The sequence below is a fragment of the Rutilus rutilus genome, assembly GCF_951802725.1.
Source record: "Rutilus rutilus genome assembly, chromosome: 21".
NCBI classification, from domain to species: domain Eukaryota; kingdom Metazoa; phylum Chordata; class Actinopteri; order Cypriniformes; family Leuciscidae; genus Rutilus; species Rutilus rutilus.
This window is the reverse complement of record NC_140226.1, coordinates 8,565,894-8,580,827: the sequence shown is the minus strand read 5'-3', so window position 1 is coordinate 8,580,827 and position 14,934 is coordinate 8,565,894. Positions and strand designations below refer to the sequence as shown.

Below are 14,934 nucleotides of genomic sequence, written 5' to 3'. Positions count from 1 at the left end.
TATACATAAACATTTGTATAAATCATTGTAACTTAATTTAAATTAAAACTACACAAATAAACTACACTTACAACATGAATTTATTTGCACATCATTCTATTTCTGCTTTGTACAATAATTATCATACATTTTTACTAATAATGGCTATTTATTCTTTATACAGGCATACAATAAATACATAAATAAGCAAATACATAAACAGTTCATTGGAAATTGTATTTATAAAAAAAACACACACACACACACACACACACATATATATATATATATATATATATAAATATATAAATATACATATATATATATATATATATATATATATTTTTTTTTTTTTTAAATTTTTTTTTTATAAAATAAATAAAATCAATTTCTAAAATATTTATTTGTATAAATAATTTGTATTACATTTTTCCCAATGAACTGTTTATGTATTTGCTTATTAATTTCTTATAAATAAATGCTGTAAATAAATATCTGTAAATTATTAAATATAAGTTTATAGGTGGCATTTCAAACTCTGATGTTTAATATCAATTAATGTTTCTGTTGATTTGTCATACGTTGCATGACAACATGTTTACAGGCCATTCAGTGACATTTTTATTAAAACTACAAACAGAAACTACACTTTTAGCATGAATTTATTAGAATGTTAATCTATTTAATTTGTACTTAAGATCAAATTCTAATTCTAATCTTGCATTCGGTATGCATCTCAATGCAAATTCTGAAACTCAATAGACTCCACTGCATTCTCAATTCAGTTGTGAATGGTGCAGATCGCCGGCCACAGCCACCCGACAGGATCGACATGCTAAAATATGTATGGATTGTCTCCTCGGAGTCTGGCTTGTAGTGTAATATCTGACTAAAATATCACGAAAAGTATTCTGATTACTAGATATTAGTGTATATCATTGTCAAGACATCTGATCGCAAGCAGCGTGCAAGGCATTACGAGTGCTGTAATGAGCAACAGTATTTCTGATTCACTTCAGTCCATAGTAGAGCATGTCTGTGTGTGTGTGTGTGTGTGTGTGTGTGTGTGTGTGTGTGTGTGTGTGTGTGTGTGTGTGTGTGTGTGTGTGTGTGTGTGTGTGTGTGTGTGTGTGTGTTATGCCCGTATGTCAATCAACATAACACAAGCCTCCAGCTCTGAGGGGGGAAACAGAATCCAAAAAGAGAATGTGAGACATGGACAGAATGAATAATGAGCATATTCCCTCACGGCTTCACCATGAAGTTACAGTAAATTACTCCAAGATTTTAGAGTACCTACAAAAACAAACTCATTAGAAAGCCTATTATCATAATTTGTCCATGAGAGATTGAACACTACAATTATGTTCTGCATTTATTGCAGCCTTTATTTCCTGAGGTCCTCTTTCAATGTTAGACAAGGTTACTTGCACCAAAAACCAAAAACTAGTTTTTTTCACCATCTCACTGACCAAACATGATGCGACAAGTTTCTCTGAAACAAAAACCGGTACATATTCGGATCCGGCTGTTTTATGAAATACATGCAATTTACTGTTCATTCAAACAGCAAAGAATTAGTGGTAACACTTTACAATAAGGTTCATTAGTTAACTACATTAGATAACATGAACTAATAATGAACTGCACGTATACATCATTTATTAATCTTTGTTAATGTTAAGTTCAACATTTACTAATAGTTTATTAAAATCTTATGAATTAATAATAATGATATAATAATAAAATGCCCAATTAATGCACTGTGGACCTAACCCTAACCCTAACATGAACTAACAATGAACAGCTGTATTTTTATTAAAGGGTTAGTTCACCCAAAAATGAAAATTCTGTCAGTAATTACTCACCCTCATGTTGTTCCAGCCCCGTAAGACCTTCGTTCATCTTCGGAACACAAATTAAGATATTTTTGATGAAATCTGAGAGCTGGCTCACTCCTCCATAGACTTCTAGGTGACCGAAACTTGCTGGCCCAGAAAATGTATTAAAGAGATCGTTAATATAGTCCAAGTGACTACAGTGGCTCAATCTTAAGTATATCAAGCGACAAGAATACTTTTTGCGCACAAAAAGTCTATGGATGAGTGAGCCAGCTCTCAGATTTCATCAAAAATATCTTAATTTGTGTTCCGAAGATGAACGAAGGTCTTACGGGGTTGGAACAACATGAGGGTGAGGAATTACTGACAGAATTTTCATTTTTGGGTGAACTAACCCTTTAACTAACCTTAAAAATATTAACAAATACAGTAACAAATAGACTGCTCATGGTTAGTTCATGTTAGTTAATACATTAACTAATGTTAACTCATGAACCTTATAGTAAAGTGTTACCAAATCAGTTGCTTTAGGAACACAGCTTTGGTGAAATGGAAACATCTAGGGAAATATTTCTTACCGAGGAAGGAGACACAGACTTTGCAAAAAGTGTTGAACTGAAACTTGTTGGCCGCCTCCAGTAAGGTCTTGGCGTTGACCGAGTCGATGATGAGGGAACCAGTATAAACAAACTCCAGGAGAAGCTCCAGAACGTCTGAACTGATGTTGCTCATCGTCAGCTGCATCTTCTCACCGTTTCTGTTCTCGCCCGATAACCTGGACACAGATTGAAGACCGTTAAACCAGAGACCTGCAGGTTGGGTCTCAACTGCAACCAGTAGAGGGGTTTAAAAAAATAAATAAAAATAAATAAATAATATATATATATATATATATATATATATATATATATATATATATATATATATAATATATTTTTTACATATATTTTATATATATATATGTGCAAAAATGTAATACAAATTATTTATACAAATAAATATTTTAGAAATGTATTATAATATATATATATATATATATAAATTTAAACTTAAAACATTTAAACTTAAAAAAAAAACTTAAAAAAAAACATTATTATTAGAAAAACAACTTTACAATATGGTTTCATTAGTTAACAGTAGTTAACTACTTTAGTTAACATTAACTAAGAATGAACAATACTTCTGCAGAATTTATTAATCTTAGGTAATGTTAATTTCATCATTTACTAATGCATTATTAAAATCAAAAGTTGTATTTGTTAACATTAGTTAATGCACTGTGAATTAACATGAACTAACAATGAATGACAGTACTTTTACTAACTATCATGAACAAAGACAATAAATACTGTAGCAAATGTATTTCTCATTGTTAGTTCATGTTAGTTAACACATTAACAAATGATAACAAATGAGACCTTATTGTAAAGTATTACCTTTTTTTACTTTTTTATACTTTTGTATGGACTACTTGTATGGTGTTTCTTATTGTCCTTTTAGGAGCTTGTCATGGTCACTAGCATTGCAGAAAAAATCTACAATAATTTTACACTGTAAAAATACGAAATGACATGAGGTACATTGAATAATGAATGATTTGGTTTGCTTTTGAGGGAACTATTCCTTTAAGAAACAATTAAAAACCTATCAAGCATTGCAAAGTGGGATGGACTCATTTGAAAGAGCATCCACTAAAGCTGTTCAGCGAGTGTGACTCAAAGTCAGGCCTGTGAGTTTCTCTACAGCGGCGCTTGAGGGAAAACTTGAGTGAGCTGCTATGCATTTCCATGCATAATACATATTTAAAGGCATATGGGGAGTGCAGATTGTCTGGCTCCTGAGATGAGCTGCACTCCATCTAGAAGAGGGGCATTGGCTTAGCGTATCTGCACAGGGCTGATTGACTTTGGTTTTTTCCTTTGTTTGGGTGCGCATTATAGACGCTAAACCTATAAACCTCAATTATTAGGGATGCTGCAAAAAGACGTGAGAGGTGTCTCGAGAAACAAAAGCTCATAATGACGCTCCATTAATGGACGGCGGGTGGTTAGACATGGCAGTGACGTGAAAATAATAATAATAATAATATCCTCTCTTCTGCCTCAGCTTACCTATTCTATTTGAACACATGCTTTAAAGGTGAAGTGTGTAATTTCTAAAAGTCACTTTCAGCATCAAACTGTACAAATTGTACATTGCGGCAAGAAGGGATTTTGCCCGTATTTCAGGGGGACAAACACTTTACACTGATGGATAAAATCAAGTTGTATTCGGAAATACATCACATTTTCAAAGTAAAATGGGTTTTGAATGCACTGTCATGTTGCACCAAAACTGAGAAAGAATCAAGTATTTTAGCATCAAAAATTGTCAACTTCCTCTTTAAACAAATCACAGCATGTGTTTTCGTGAGCCTTTATGAAGACACTTGAAGTCTAGGTATATTTAGAACCTATGCAAAGACAAATACACGCTACATATGACAGACACACAGCGTGATGTAAGCAGGGAAGGAAAGGAGGGGGTAGAAAATCAGTTCTGCCACAGGGAACCAGCAGCCATCCTACAGGAAAAGGGACCATTCCATGACTGGGACGAGGATTTACTATCAAATACCTGCCAAAACAGAGTTCAACACGGCCTGCGTACGAACGGTGATATTAGACGTTATAAGAGGTTTGACTTGGAGGGAGGCAAAAGGCAGAGTATGAGGTGAGGTGGGTGTCTCTGGCGGTGGCTGAAAAATCAAGAAATGTTACTCCTGAAAAGAAAAACAAAAATGCAAAGTTTATTGCTGTCAGGTGTAAGTGGAGGAGGAGAAATATTAAGAAACAAAAGGCAAAAAAATAGTCGACCATTAAGAGGTGGGAAAGAAAAAGAAAATAGAAATTCAGCCCTCTCTCTTTCCCTGAGATCAATTAGAGAAATCTAAATCCACACTCCCACTTGCACTATTTCCATAAACACTTACGCTCAGAAAAGAGCTTTTTGGCCATAATTTTATTCTCAAGTATGAACGTCTGCCCTGAAAAAAAGATCTATATGGTTATCAAAATCGTTCTTTTCATCCACGGCCTATGACTGTTATATTGATTAGACTGTGAAAATACAGTATGGCACTCAAGTGGGAAAAAAGACTAATACGTGCATGATTATGCTGGTTTCTAAAACACTGTCTTTAGGATATATTCTCAGGCAGCATAGCATGTATCATTTGTAGAGATCCCAGAATGCATTAAGTCAGTGAGCTCAGTGAAAAAAAAAAAAATAAAAAAAAACTATATCTTATTAAAAATAGATACATAATTTTATAAATTTTTTATAAATAAATAAATAATACACAAATGCATAAACAACTAAATTAAATGAAAATAAATGACAGCATAAAATAAAAAAATAAAAAAAAATTTTGGCCATAATTTTATTCTCAAGTTTGAAACATGCCTCCCCTGACATTTTTCATTACATGGTTATACAAATCGTTATTTTTGTTCACGGACTATGACTATTATATTGATTAGACTGGAAAAATACAGTGATGAAAATATGGCACTCAAAGGGGGGTGGGGGGAGCCTTTTAAGAAAGAGAGGGGTCTCTAAAATTGACACAATTTCCATTTTTCCCGCTTTCCAGGAAATTTCTAGCACATTCATTTGCCTACGTCCTTGAGAGAAAAGCGGTCTGAAAAATCTATAAATGTGAGTGCTTTCTTTATTTTTGAGTTTGCTGACATTACGAGCATACTGTTGGACAACATTATACCTGATTATACACCTGAGCTCGGATTTGCTTTCATTAATTCTGCAGAGCAAACATGTTATTCGAACGGAAAAGTGGAATTTTTTTTTTCTTTTTTTTTTTGTGGAACTACTTTTCTAGCCCAGCTTTATGTATAGTTTACTTCTTTAGCTGGTCAGGACATCCAGCCTAATTTGGATTGCAAGTTTTGAACCCATTTCTCTAAACCATTTAAACTTATGCCTATACTGTATTACTTATTCCATACATGACAAATTATAAAAGAATCAAAACAAAAGCAGCCAGTAGATATCAAACCACTAGAACTTCTGAGTTAAGCGTACTTTTAGATGGAACAAAACAAATCAAGAGCTGCCAAACTAAAGTGGGCTCTTCAACGCCAGCTATCCGTCTCAGACTAATAACGTAGTGTCTATGCTAATATATATGTGGAAACACTCAGCAAGTGGCAATATGATGGATGCACTGCCAGAAACAAAGCACAAATATTCAATAAAATCCATCAGACAGGGTGAATCTCTGGAGATATTGTGAAATTCATAAGCGGTGCTGCCTTCTATCAATGTGAACGAGGAAGTGCTAATGGCTACATATTACATTCAAACGCAGATCCACTTAGTGCATGATTTGCTAAATGGATGAATCACTTTTTAATGCACGTTTTCTCTGAGAACGACAAATACAGCAGGTGTTCTTTATAGACGATTAGATAAACCCGGTTCGTTTAACTGATATAAATGACGGACACCCTGATAACGACTTCAGTCTCAGCCGGATTCGCCCATTAAAGGGCATAGAGACATCTCTGATATTAAACTCAGATTACAGCTCAATGCATGTATCATTTTCAAAGATCAATGTTTCGTTTAGATTTGATATTCATCATATAGGTTTCTTCTCTCTCTAAAAGTTCATAGATTAAAGTCAGCTTTTCTAATGCGTAAACAAGCAAATAATCAGGCTGAAATAGTGTAAGACCACTCACATTTTTCCCACTAGAAATGCATGATAAATAATGCAAGAATGTTTTCAGAATGTTTTAGTATGCCGAAAGCTTTACAAATCATGGCTCGCCGTTGATTTTAACGTCAGATCGATCTTTCAACTCTTTGAGGTGGAACTGGATTAAGCTATCTGTTCATATGCATTATATTGCCTTAATAACTGTTGACAGGATTACATATTTTCTACTTTGTGCAAAAATAAAGAAACACACAGAGCTAATGTATTTTTCAACTGAATGGCGATGCTACTGTGTGATTCTGTACATGTCTGTTCTGTAACCTAATGAGCTGCCTACAGGCATCATATGTGCATGATTATGCTGGTTTATAAAATGCCTTCTTTTGGATCTATTCCAAGGCAGAATTGTAGAATGCATTGTAACAAGAAAAAAATGCATAGTAATAAATTAATAATAAATGCGTATGCATAAACACATTTCGTAAATGCAAAAAATAAATAAATGCATAAATGAACGCATTAAACAAATAAATGCATGAACGAATTAACAAATTAATAATTGTGAAGTGTTCATCATGAACCTCAAAGTCAATTATAATCAGCTATGAGTTCCATGTGTATGAAAGTTGCTTTTATTTTAAAATGCTTCGTCATGTCACGTTCGACGTAGTGACTTATTGGGATCATGCTTAGGGAGCCTGTCATCTTCCGAGTATTGATAAAACGAGCCAATGCAAACAATGGCGTGCGAGCTTTGCATCCACGCTTCGCTCCGCAGCGACCACTTGTCTTTTGCTTCAGAGCCGATCGGTCTTCATGACAGTGTCTCTGAAGAATGTTGATTAATTCAACGAGCGAGTGTGTCGGTGCTTCATCTGGAATTCTCTTCTGAAAGAGCAACACGGGTGTGTTTGCGTCTTTTTCAAGATGTCATTCCACCCGTGCGTTTCTGGATGCGGTCGTTCCCTGTCCCCCTCTGACAGTGACATTAGTTGCATCACGTGTTTGGGATTACAGCATGCTGAAGCAGCTTTTGTGGATAGTTCATGTTCCGATTGCAGAAACATGACTATCACGGTGTTGAGATCGAGACTCGCCTTTGTCCGCGAAGGTGAAGTCCCCATTACCATCTAGGGTGCCGTGTGGGATGGGTGATCAGAGGATCATAGTGATGGCTTCCCCGCCCGGTAACCAATCCCTGTGGGCCCCTCACTCTATCACACTGCAGCCGGAGCTGGTCCCTCTGTAATGAACAGACCAGACTTTTCATTCGGGGCCCCTCCAGGATGCCGATTGCAGCATCGGAGAGTGAGCTGGCCTCTGGAGATGATGACTCGGCTGCGTTATCTCCCTCTAGGAGTGTAACGTTGCCCGAGCCAGATCCAGAAATGTCAGCTATGCGGAAAAGAGTCGCCAAGGCTGTCGGGCTCGCATGGAACCCTCCACCGTGTCCCGAACAGTCTCTGTTGGATGATTGGTTTCTCGGGGCGGGCCTTTCTTTCCTGCAAGATGGGTCGAATCGAGGGCTGTCTCCCTCCACCCTCAGAATGTATGTTGCCTTTATATTAACTCACATCATGATGCAGTGGATCCAAATCCGTGGGGAAGCACGACTTGATCGTCAGGTTCCTGAGGGGAGCAAGGAGACTGAATCCGCCTAGCGCCCCCTCTATACCTTCTTGGGACTTATCTTTGGTGCTACTGCACTCAGAGAACTCCCCTTGAGCCACTGCAGGCAGCAGAGTTAAAAATCCTGTTTTTTAAAGAAACAGTTATCCTGCTTGCTTGCCTCTATCAAGAAGGTAGGGGACCTGCACACATTTTCGTGGTTGCCTTGGTGTGTTTACCCAAGGTGCACTGTACCCACCTGTGTAGTGAGCCTCTCCAAAGAGAGAGTGTAGCTCCGTCCTGGGCTTTGACACAAGGTGCCTCGCTGACAGATGTTTTTAGAGCTGTGGGCTGGGCGACACCAATCACGTTCGCTAGAAAAATAGCCTATGTGTCGAGCAGGTTGCTTCCCGTGGGCTCCCTTCACATGAAGCCAGTTTCACTGTAAGCCCGGTTCGAAGTGTCGACTTTGGCAAAGGACGTGGCGGAGTGTCCGATGACAGGCCTAACACTCGAATGCACTGGTGGAACCTGTGTTAGGCTGGGTCCCATATGTTGTGATCCCTACGGTGATCCCATATGTGTATTCTTCCACGGTACGGCTCCCTGCGGCGAGCCCGCATCTTCCCTTGGCAGAGCCTGCTCTGCCATCACTGACCGGTTGCGTCTCCCCCGTTATAGGCTGGAGCCACCTCAGTGACATTCCATATGCTGTACTGCCCGGTAATGCCTATATGTGTATCTCCAGATGTTACCTCCCTGCGGACTGGATGTGGCTTCCGTAGCGTCCCTCCTTCCATCGAAAGGGCACGCTTTCCCAGTGTTATCCAGGTCTAACTGAGTGGGTCTTGCAGAATAGCAGTGACTTCCCTGGCCTAGGCCCTGTCCTATCTCCGCCTCAATAATGCAGGGGGTCAGGAGGCTTTTGTATAGGCACTGGAAGGTGGCAGCACTAGCGGCGATTTAATGGGGATCCCAATCAGTCGGTACGACTACGTTGAACGTGACCGAAATGAAAGTATCGTCTCGATTACATATGTAACCCTCGATCCCTGAAGGAGGGAATGGAGACGTAGTCCCGTCGCCACTATTGCTGGACCACCACTGACTCCGGGCTCCGCTCGGCTCCTCAGTGAAAAAAAGTGGTGCGTGCATCCACTTCCGTATTTACACCCGCGCTGCAGAGCGTGGATGCAAAGCTTGCACGCCAATGTATGCATTGGCTCGTTTTCTCAATACTCGAAGATGACAGGCTCCCTAAGCTTGATCCCAATCAGTCGGTACGTCTGACTACGTCTCCGTTCCCTCCTTCAGGGAACGAGGGTTACAAGCCAGTCAATGGCCTGGTTCTTGTGACTGTTTTGATGCGACAAAAAAAAAAGGCTGATAGGGATAGATGTACAGTGCATTCAATGGCTTATACTGTTATGCACTTTGATTCATAAACATATTGACCATATAAAACCTACTGTATGATGTTTGATATGAAAATTGCTGAAAATTATGTTGCACACAATCTACGACATGCCTTCTGTCGTCTGAATGATAGCTTAGACTTTTTTTAGCAAGTAAAAGGCCTTGGTATAATTGTAAAAACGTCCCCTTTCAGCTTGTGTCTTTTTGCTGTGAAATCTTCACTGATTTTTATTTTGATTAAGCAAATGTAAGAATAACTTTTATATTGTTAGTTATATTTGAAGATGAACACTTACTGGACTGAAGCAACTTAGGTTTACTTGATTATCCATAGATAATACAATAAATTAAAATGTAAGAATCAAATATGATCCATCAGTCTTTTAAAGTTTATTATTCATCTCTCAATCACCATTGTATTGTACAGCATTATATGTTTTAAAACTACAACATTTTGATCATAATACTAAGCATTTAAATATAATCTTACTATAACAGATATAGTGACAACTTTTGCATTTTTGTGTAAGTAGTTTGTTATACTGTTATAAATATCTCACTGATGTACATTACAAGCTATCAGAGATTCATCTTACTTTTTATCAATATAAATATGAGAAACTTTTTACATTGGGAAACATTTTCCCAATCACTGTGGGATAAATGTAGATGTTATGTTCATATTTCCCCCAAAAAAATTCTGCTGGCTAATAAAAGTCAAGCACCAAACAAAATGTGTCATATTTAAATAAACATTTTAAGTTTTAAAGGTTTGCTACAACCGTTCACAACAAATTTACTGCAAACTGTTTGCAAGCTCATTTGCATGTGAAAACATGAATTTGCAGTAAATGTGTAGCAAAATTCTCCCCAAGAGCTTTACCAGAAGGGCTCCTGATATAAAAAAGATTCTGAGATTGCACATTTCTTTGCCTGTAAACATGATTCTGTATCAGTTTTTACTCATAAACAACATCCAGTCAGTCACACGGCTCTGGGATATCCGACTGCTGAGATCAGCATCAATATGAGACGGCAAGTCGGCATGAAACAGAATTTCCCGAAGCATAAACGAGATCCGTGCAGTTTGCAGGTTGGCTTAATCCCGACGGCACGCTCAAAGCGTTGTGTGAATTTCCACGCAGATGCGGAGTGAGTCACAGCAGGTAAAAGGTGAAGTGGGACGACTAAAACATCCCGTCTAAGCACTTGACATAGACAGCCGGAGCACAGCGCTGATGCCATGCCAAACGTACTCCTAAAATCTGTTTTTCATTTGTTTTGACATTTACAAAACACTTCAAACGAAAATGCCCAGTCATGGAACTTCTTCGCCCATTAAAATGTAAATTGGCGCACTTAATAAATGGAGGTGAAAGTGTCAGATTGGTCCACGCCTTGACCTTTATCAGCAGAGAAATACATTCGTTGGTGGAACAGACAGAATGGCTACTGGCCCTGTGACAGGAACCGATGTCTTCAGACCTGCAAGAGATGGGGAGGGAAAAGGAGGCGACACAAATGCACCCTACGAAAAGAACAGAAAAGATCAAGGACGGGAGGAAAGCAAACCTTTTCACCATGTCCTTGAAATACAAGCTGCAGGAAGCTAGAACATTTTGATGGACTTCAAACTCTTTGCCTTCAACAATTATTTTCAGGTCTGTAAACTCTTTCTCTCTCCGCTGCTGGTTCAATTCCTTCAACATTTCTGTAGAACAAGAGAAAGAAGAGAAACAGTGATTTTTGTATTTTATGAGATCGAAGCACACAGCATATGATGACACAACCAATCATTGTTTGACGAAAAACAGGAAATGATTTGTTTGTGCAAGTAAAGGGCTGGAAAAGATTTAGAGTAGAGGGATAAAACCATCAAGCATGAAGGAAAAACAACAACAAAAGTGAAAAGCAAAAGGTCAGTGCTCAGTGCTTTCATTGTGAAACAAATACTGAACTTTGTCAGTAAGATGTGCATGTCTGCAACTAAAATTTTAAAGGAATATTTCAACGAAAAATGAAATCGCTGTCATCATTCCAAATATGTTTGGCTTTCTTTCAGTTCTTTTCAAAAATGTTATTTTTGGTGAAATTTTCCATTTACAGACAATGGAGCGCCACAGTCAGGATCTGAAACTAAATGTAAAAAATCATTCATGTTCTCCTTTAGAGAATTACATTTTCAACCGTAATGTATAAACCTGTTTAAATAGAATTAACTTGAGCCCAGAGGCTACTGACTGATATGCAAAGTCAATGTTTTCATAAATAAATAAATACAAACTAAAAATCACAAAACAAATAAATATTAATTAATTAAATAAACAAAAACAAATAATTATTTACATTTATTTGTTTATTTATAATAATTAAATAAATAAACAAACTCATGTTTAACTGCTGAATTTCTGGTAAAGGACAGCACTACCTGTAATCCTTAAAAGAGACCCATACATCAAAAAGAGAAGAAAAAGAGAACAGTGACTGTCCACTCCCAGAAAGTATTAGAGGAAGTATGCAGCCATGCACACTCAACAACATGGACATTTGTATACATTTAGAGAACAAAATTAACAACATCAAAATAATATTTTGAAATTCCTATGGAGAAAATGAATGGGGAAAATAGCCAAGACCACTGAAAAAGTGTCTATAACCAGCTGACCTAAAATAACATCTACTAAAGCAACACCACCTCTAAATGACAACAGACACTGTGAGGATGAGAAAACCTCCCAGTTGCGACTGTAAACTTGGTTCCCTGAAGAGGGAAGGAGACGCTGCGTCGATTGACACTCTGGGAACGCACTGCCTGATTGCATCGTGAAGCAGGTGTAAAATCAGTCCTAAGGTGTAACGAGACGTTAGAAGTGGCTGATGTCACAAACCAGGGGCCTCATTTATAACCATTACGTAAGCACAAAACAGGCCCTGAAAGATGCATACGCCACTTACAACGCATAAGTTGTGATTTATAAAAACAAAATTGACTGGAAAAGTTGCGCACCTACATGCAAACTCTGACCCAGCTGGAGTTAAATGTCTTTTTGGTCACTTTTAGACAGAAAATGTAAAGAAAATTATACATATACAGAAAGATAATACAAATATAATTTCACTCACCAAGCCTATCACTTTGAAGCAAATATCCATCCCTTCTTAAATGTCCACGCCAGCGAGCGCGTTGGCCCATTTAGTGAAACTGATGCATATACAGTGAGGAAAATAAGTATTTGAACACCCTGCTATTTTGCAAGTTCTCCCACTTGGAAATCATGGAGGGGTCTGAAATTGTCATCGTAGGTGCATGTCCACTGTGAGAGACATAATCTAAAAAAATAAAAATCCAGAAATCACAATATATGATTTTTTAACTATTTATTTGTATGATACAGCTGCAAATAAGTATTTGAACACCTGTCTATCAGCTAGAATTCTGACCCTCAAAGACCTGTTAGTCTGCCTTTAAAATGTCCACCTCCACTCCATTTATTATCCTAAATTAGATGCACCTGTTTGAGGTCGTTAGCTGCATAAAGACACCTGTCCACCCCATACAATCAGTAAGAATCCACCTACTAACATGGCCAAGACCAAAGAGCTGTCCAAAGACACTAGAGACAAAATTGTACACCTCCACAAGGCTGGAAATTGCCAAGCAGCTTGGTGAAAAAAGGTCCACTGTTGGAGCAATCATTAGAAAATGGAAGAAGCTAAACATGACTGTCAGTCTCCCTCGGACTGGGGCTCCATGCAAGATCTCACCTCGTGGGGTCTCAATGATCCTAAGAAAGGTGAGAAATCAGCCCAGAACTACACGGGGGGAGCTGGTCAATGACCTGAAAAGAGCTGGGACCACCGTTTCCAAGGTTACTGTTGGTAATACACTAAGACGTCATGGTTTGAAATCATGCAAGGCACGGAAGGTTCCCCTGCTTAAACCAGCACATGTCAAGGCCCGTCTTAAGTTTGCCAGTGACCATTTGGATGATCCAGAGGAGTCATGGGAGAAAGTCATGTGGTCAGATGAGACCAAAATAGAACTTTTTGGTCATAATTTCACTAAACGTGTTTGGAGGAAGAAGAATGATGAGTACCATCCCAAGAACACCATCCCTACTGTGAAGCATGGGGGTGGTAGCATCATGCTTTGGGGGTGTTTTTCTGCACATGGGACAGGGCGACTGCACTGCATTAAGGAGAGGATGACCGGGGCCATGTATTGCGAGATTTTGGGGAACAACCTCCTTCCCTCAGTTAGAGCATTGAAGATGGGTCGAGGCTGGGTCTTCCAACATGACAATGACCCGAAGCACACAGCCAGGATAACCAAGGAGTGGCTCTGTAAGAAGCATATCAAGGTTCTGGCGTGGCCTAGCCAGTCTCCAGACCTAAACCCAATAGAGCATCTTTGGAGAGAGCTCAAACTCCGTGTTTCTCAGCGACAGCCCAGAAACCTGACTGATCTAAAGATCTGTGTGGAGGAGTGGGCCAAAATCCCTCCTGCAGTGTGTGCAAACCTGGTGAAAAACTACAGGAAACGTTTGACCTCTGTAATTGCAAACAAAGGCTACTGTACCAAATATTAACATTGATTTTCTCAGGTGTTCAAATACTTATTTGCAGCTGTATCATACAAATAAATAGTTAAAAAATCATACATTGTGATTTCTGGATTTTTTTTTTTTTAGATTATGTCTCTCACAGTGGACATGCACCTACGATGACAATTTCAGACCCCTCCATGATTTCTAAGTGGGAGAACTTGCAAAATAGCAGGGTGTTCAAATACTTATTTTCCTCACTGTATATCTAACGGCAGATGAAATAAAACCGTAAATCTTCATTATGAGTCCTAATCAAAAATACAGTTCATGTTCATAATAAAAGTTTAAATATATATAAGAATGATTTAAACTGTTTTTTTTGTTGTTGTTTTTTTACTGTTTAACTCCTGATATAAACATTTAGATTAAATATGCCATTCTCATTAATGGAGTTAATCACTTAAATTACATGAAATCATTACTGAGAAGTTACAAAAAAATTATATTCAATAAATAGAAATATTTGTAGTGGATGTGATGACTTTTGAACACTTTTCCTGTGGCATGCTGTGTTTTAATGTTTTAACTAAAGAGAGAATTGCTTATGATAATAGCAGATTGTCTGAGAAAATATTTTTGTGCAAATAATGTACAACAAAGGCCTATCTGTTTCCATTAAAAATATAAATCAATTATTTATTTTTTTACTATTTGGCCAGTGGAAAAGATTGAGAAAAACTTTCTCTGAAATGTACTTTATACTCTTTGATTTATTTATTCAGAAACAAGGCAAAGATAGGCTAATAAATTATTTGTATCA

The 14,934-nt window shown here is 37.7% G+C and overlaps 1 protein-coding gene across 1 annotated transcript in view; it reads right to left on the bottom strand.

Moving 5' to 3' along the window:
• LOC311281147 (kelch-like protein 29) overlaps nt 1-14,934 on the bottom strand; it is a 176,887-nt gene that overhangs the window by 89,999 nt on the left and 71,954 nt on the right. Inside the window, exons 6-7 of the mRNA XM_084393871.1 lie at nt 11,140-11,278; nt 2,399-2,595 (exon numbers count right to left, since the gene is read on the bottom strand). Coding sequence (XP_084249997.1) covers nt 2,399-2,595; nt 11,140-11,278 — 336 coding nt within the window. The remainder of the gene's footprint in view (nt 1-2,398; nt 2,596-11,139; nt 11,279-14,934) is intronic.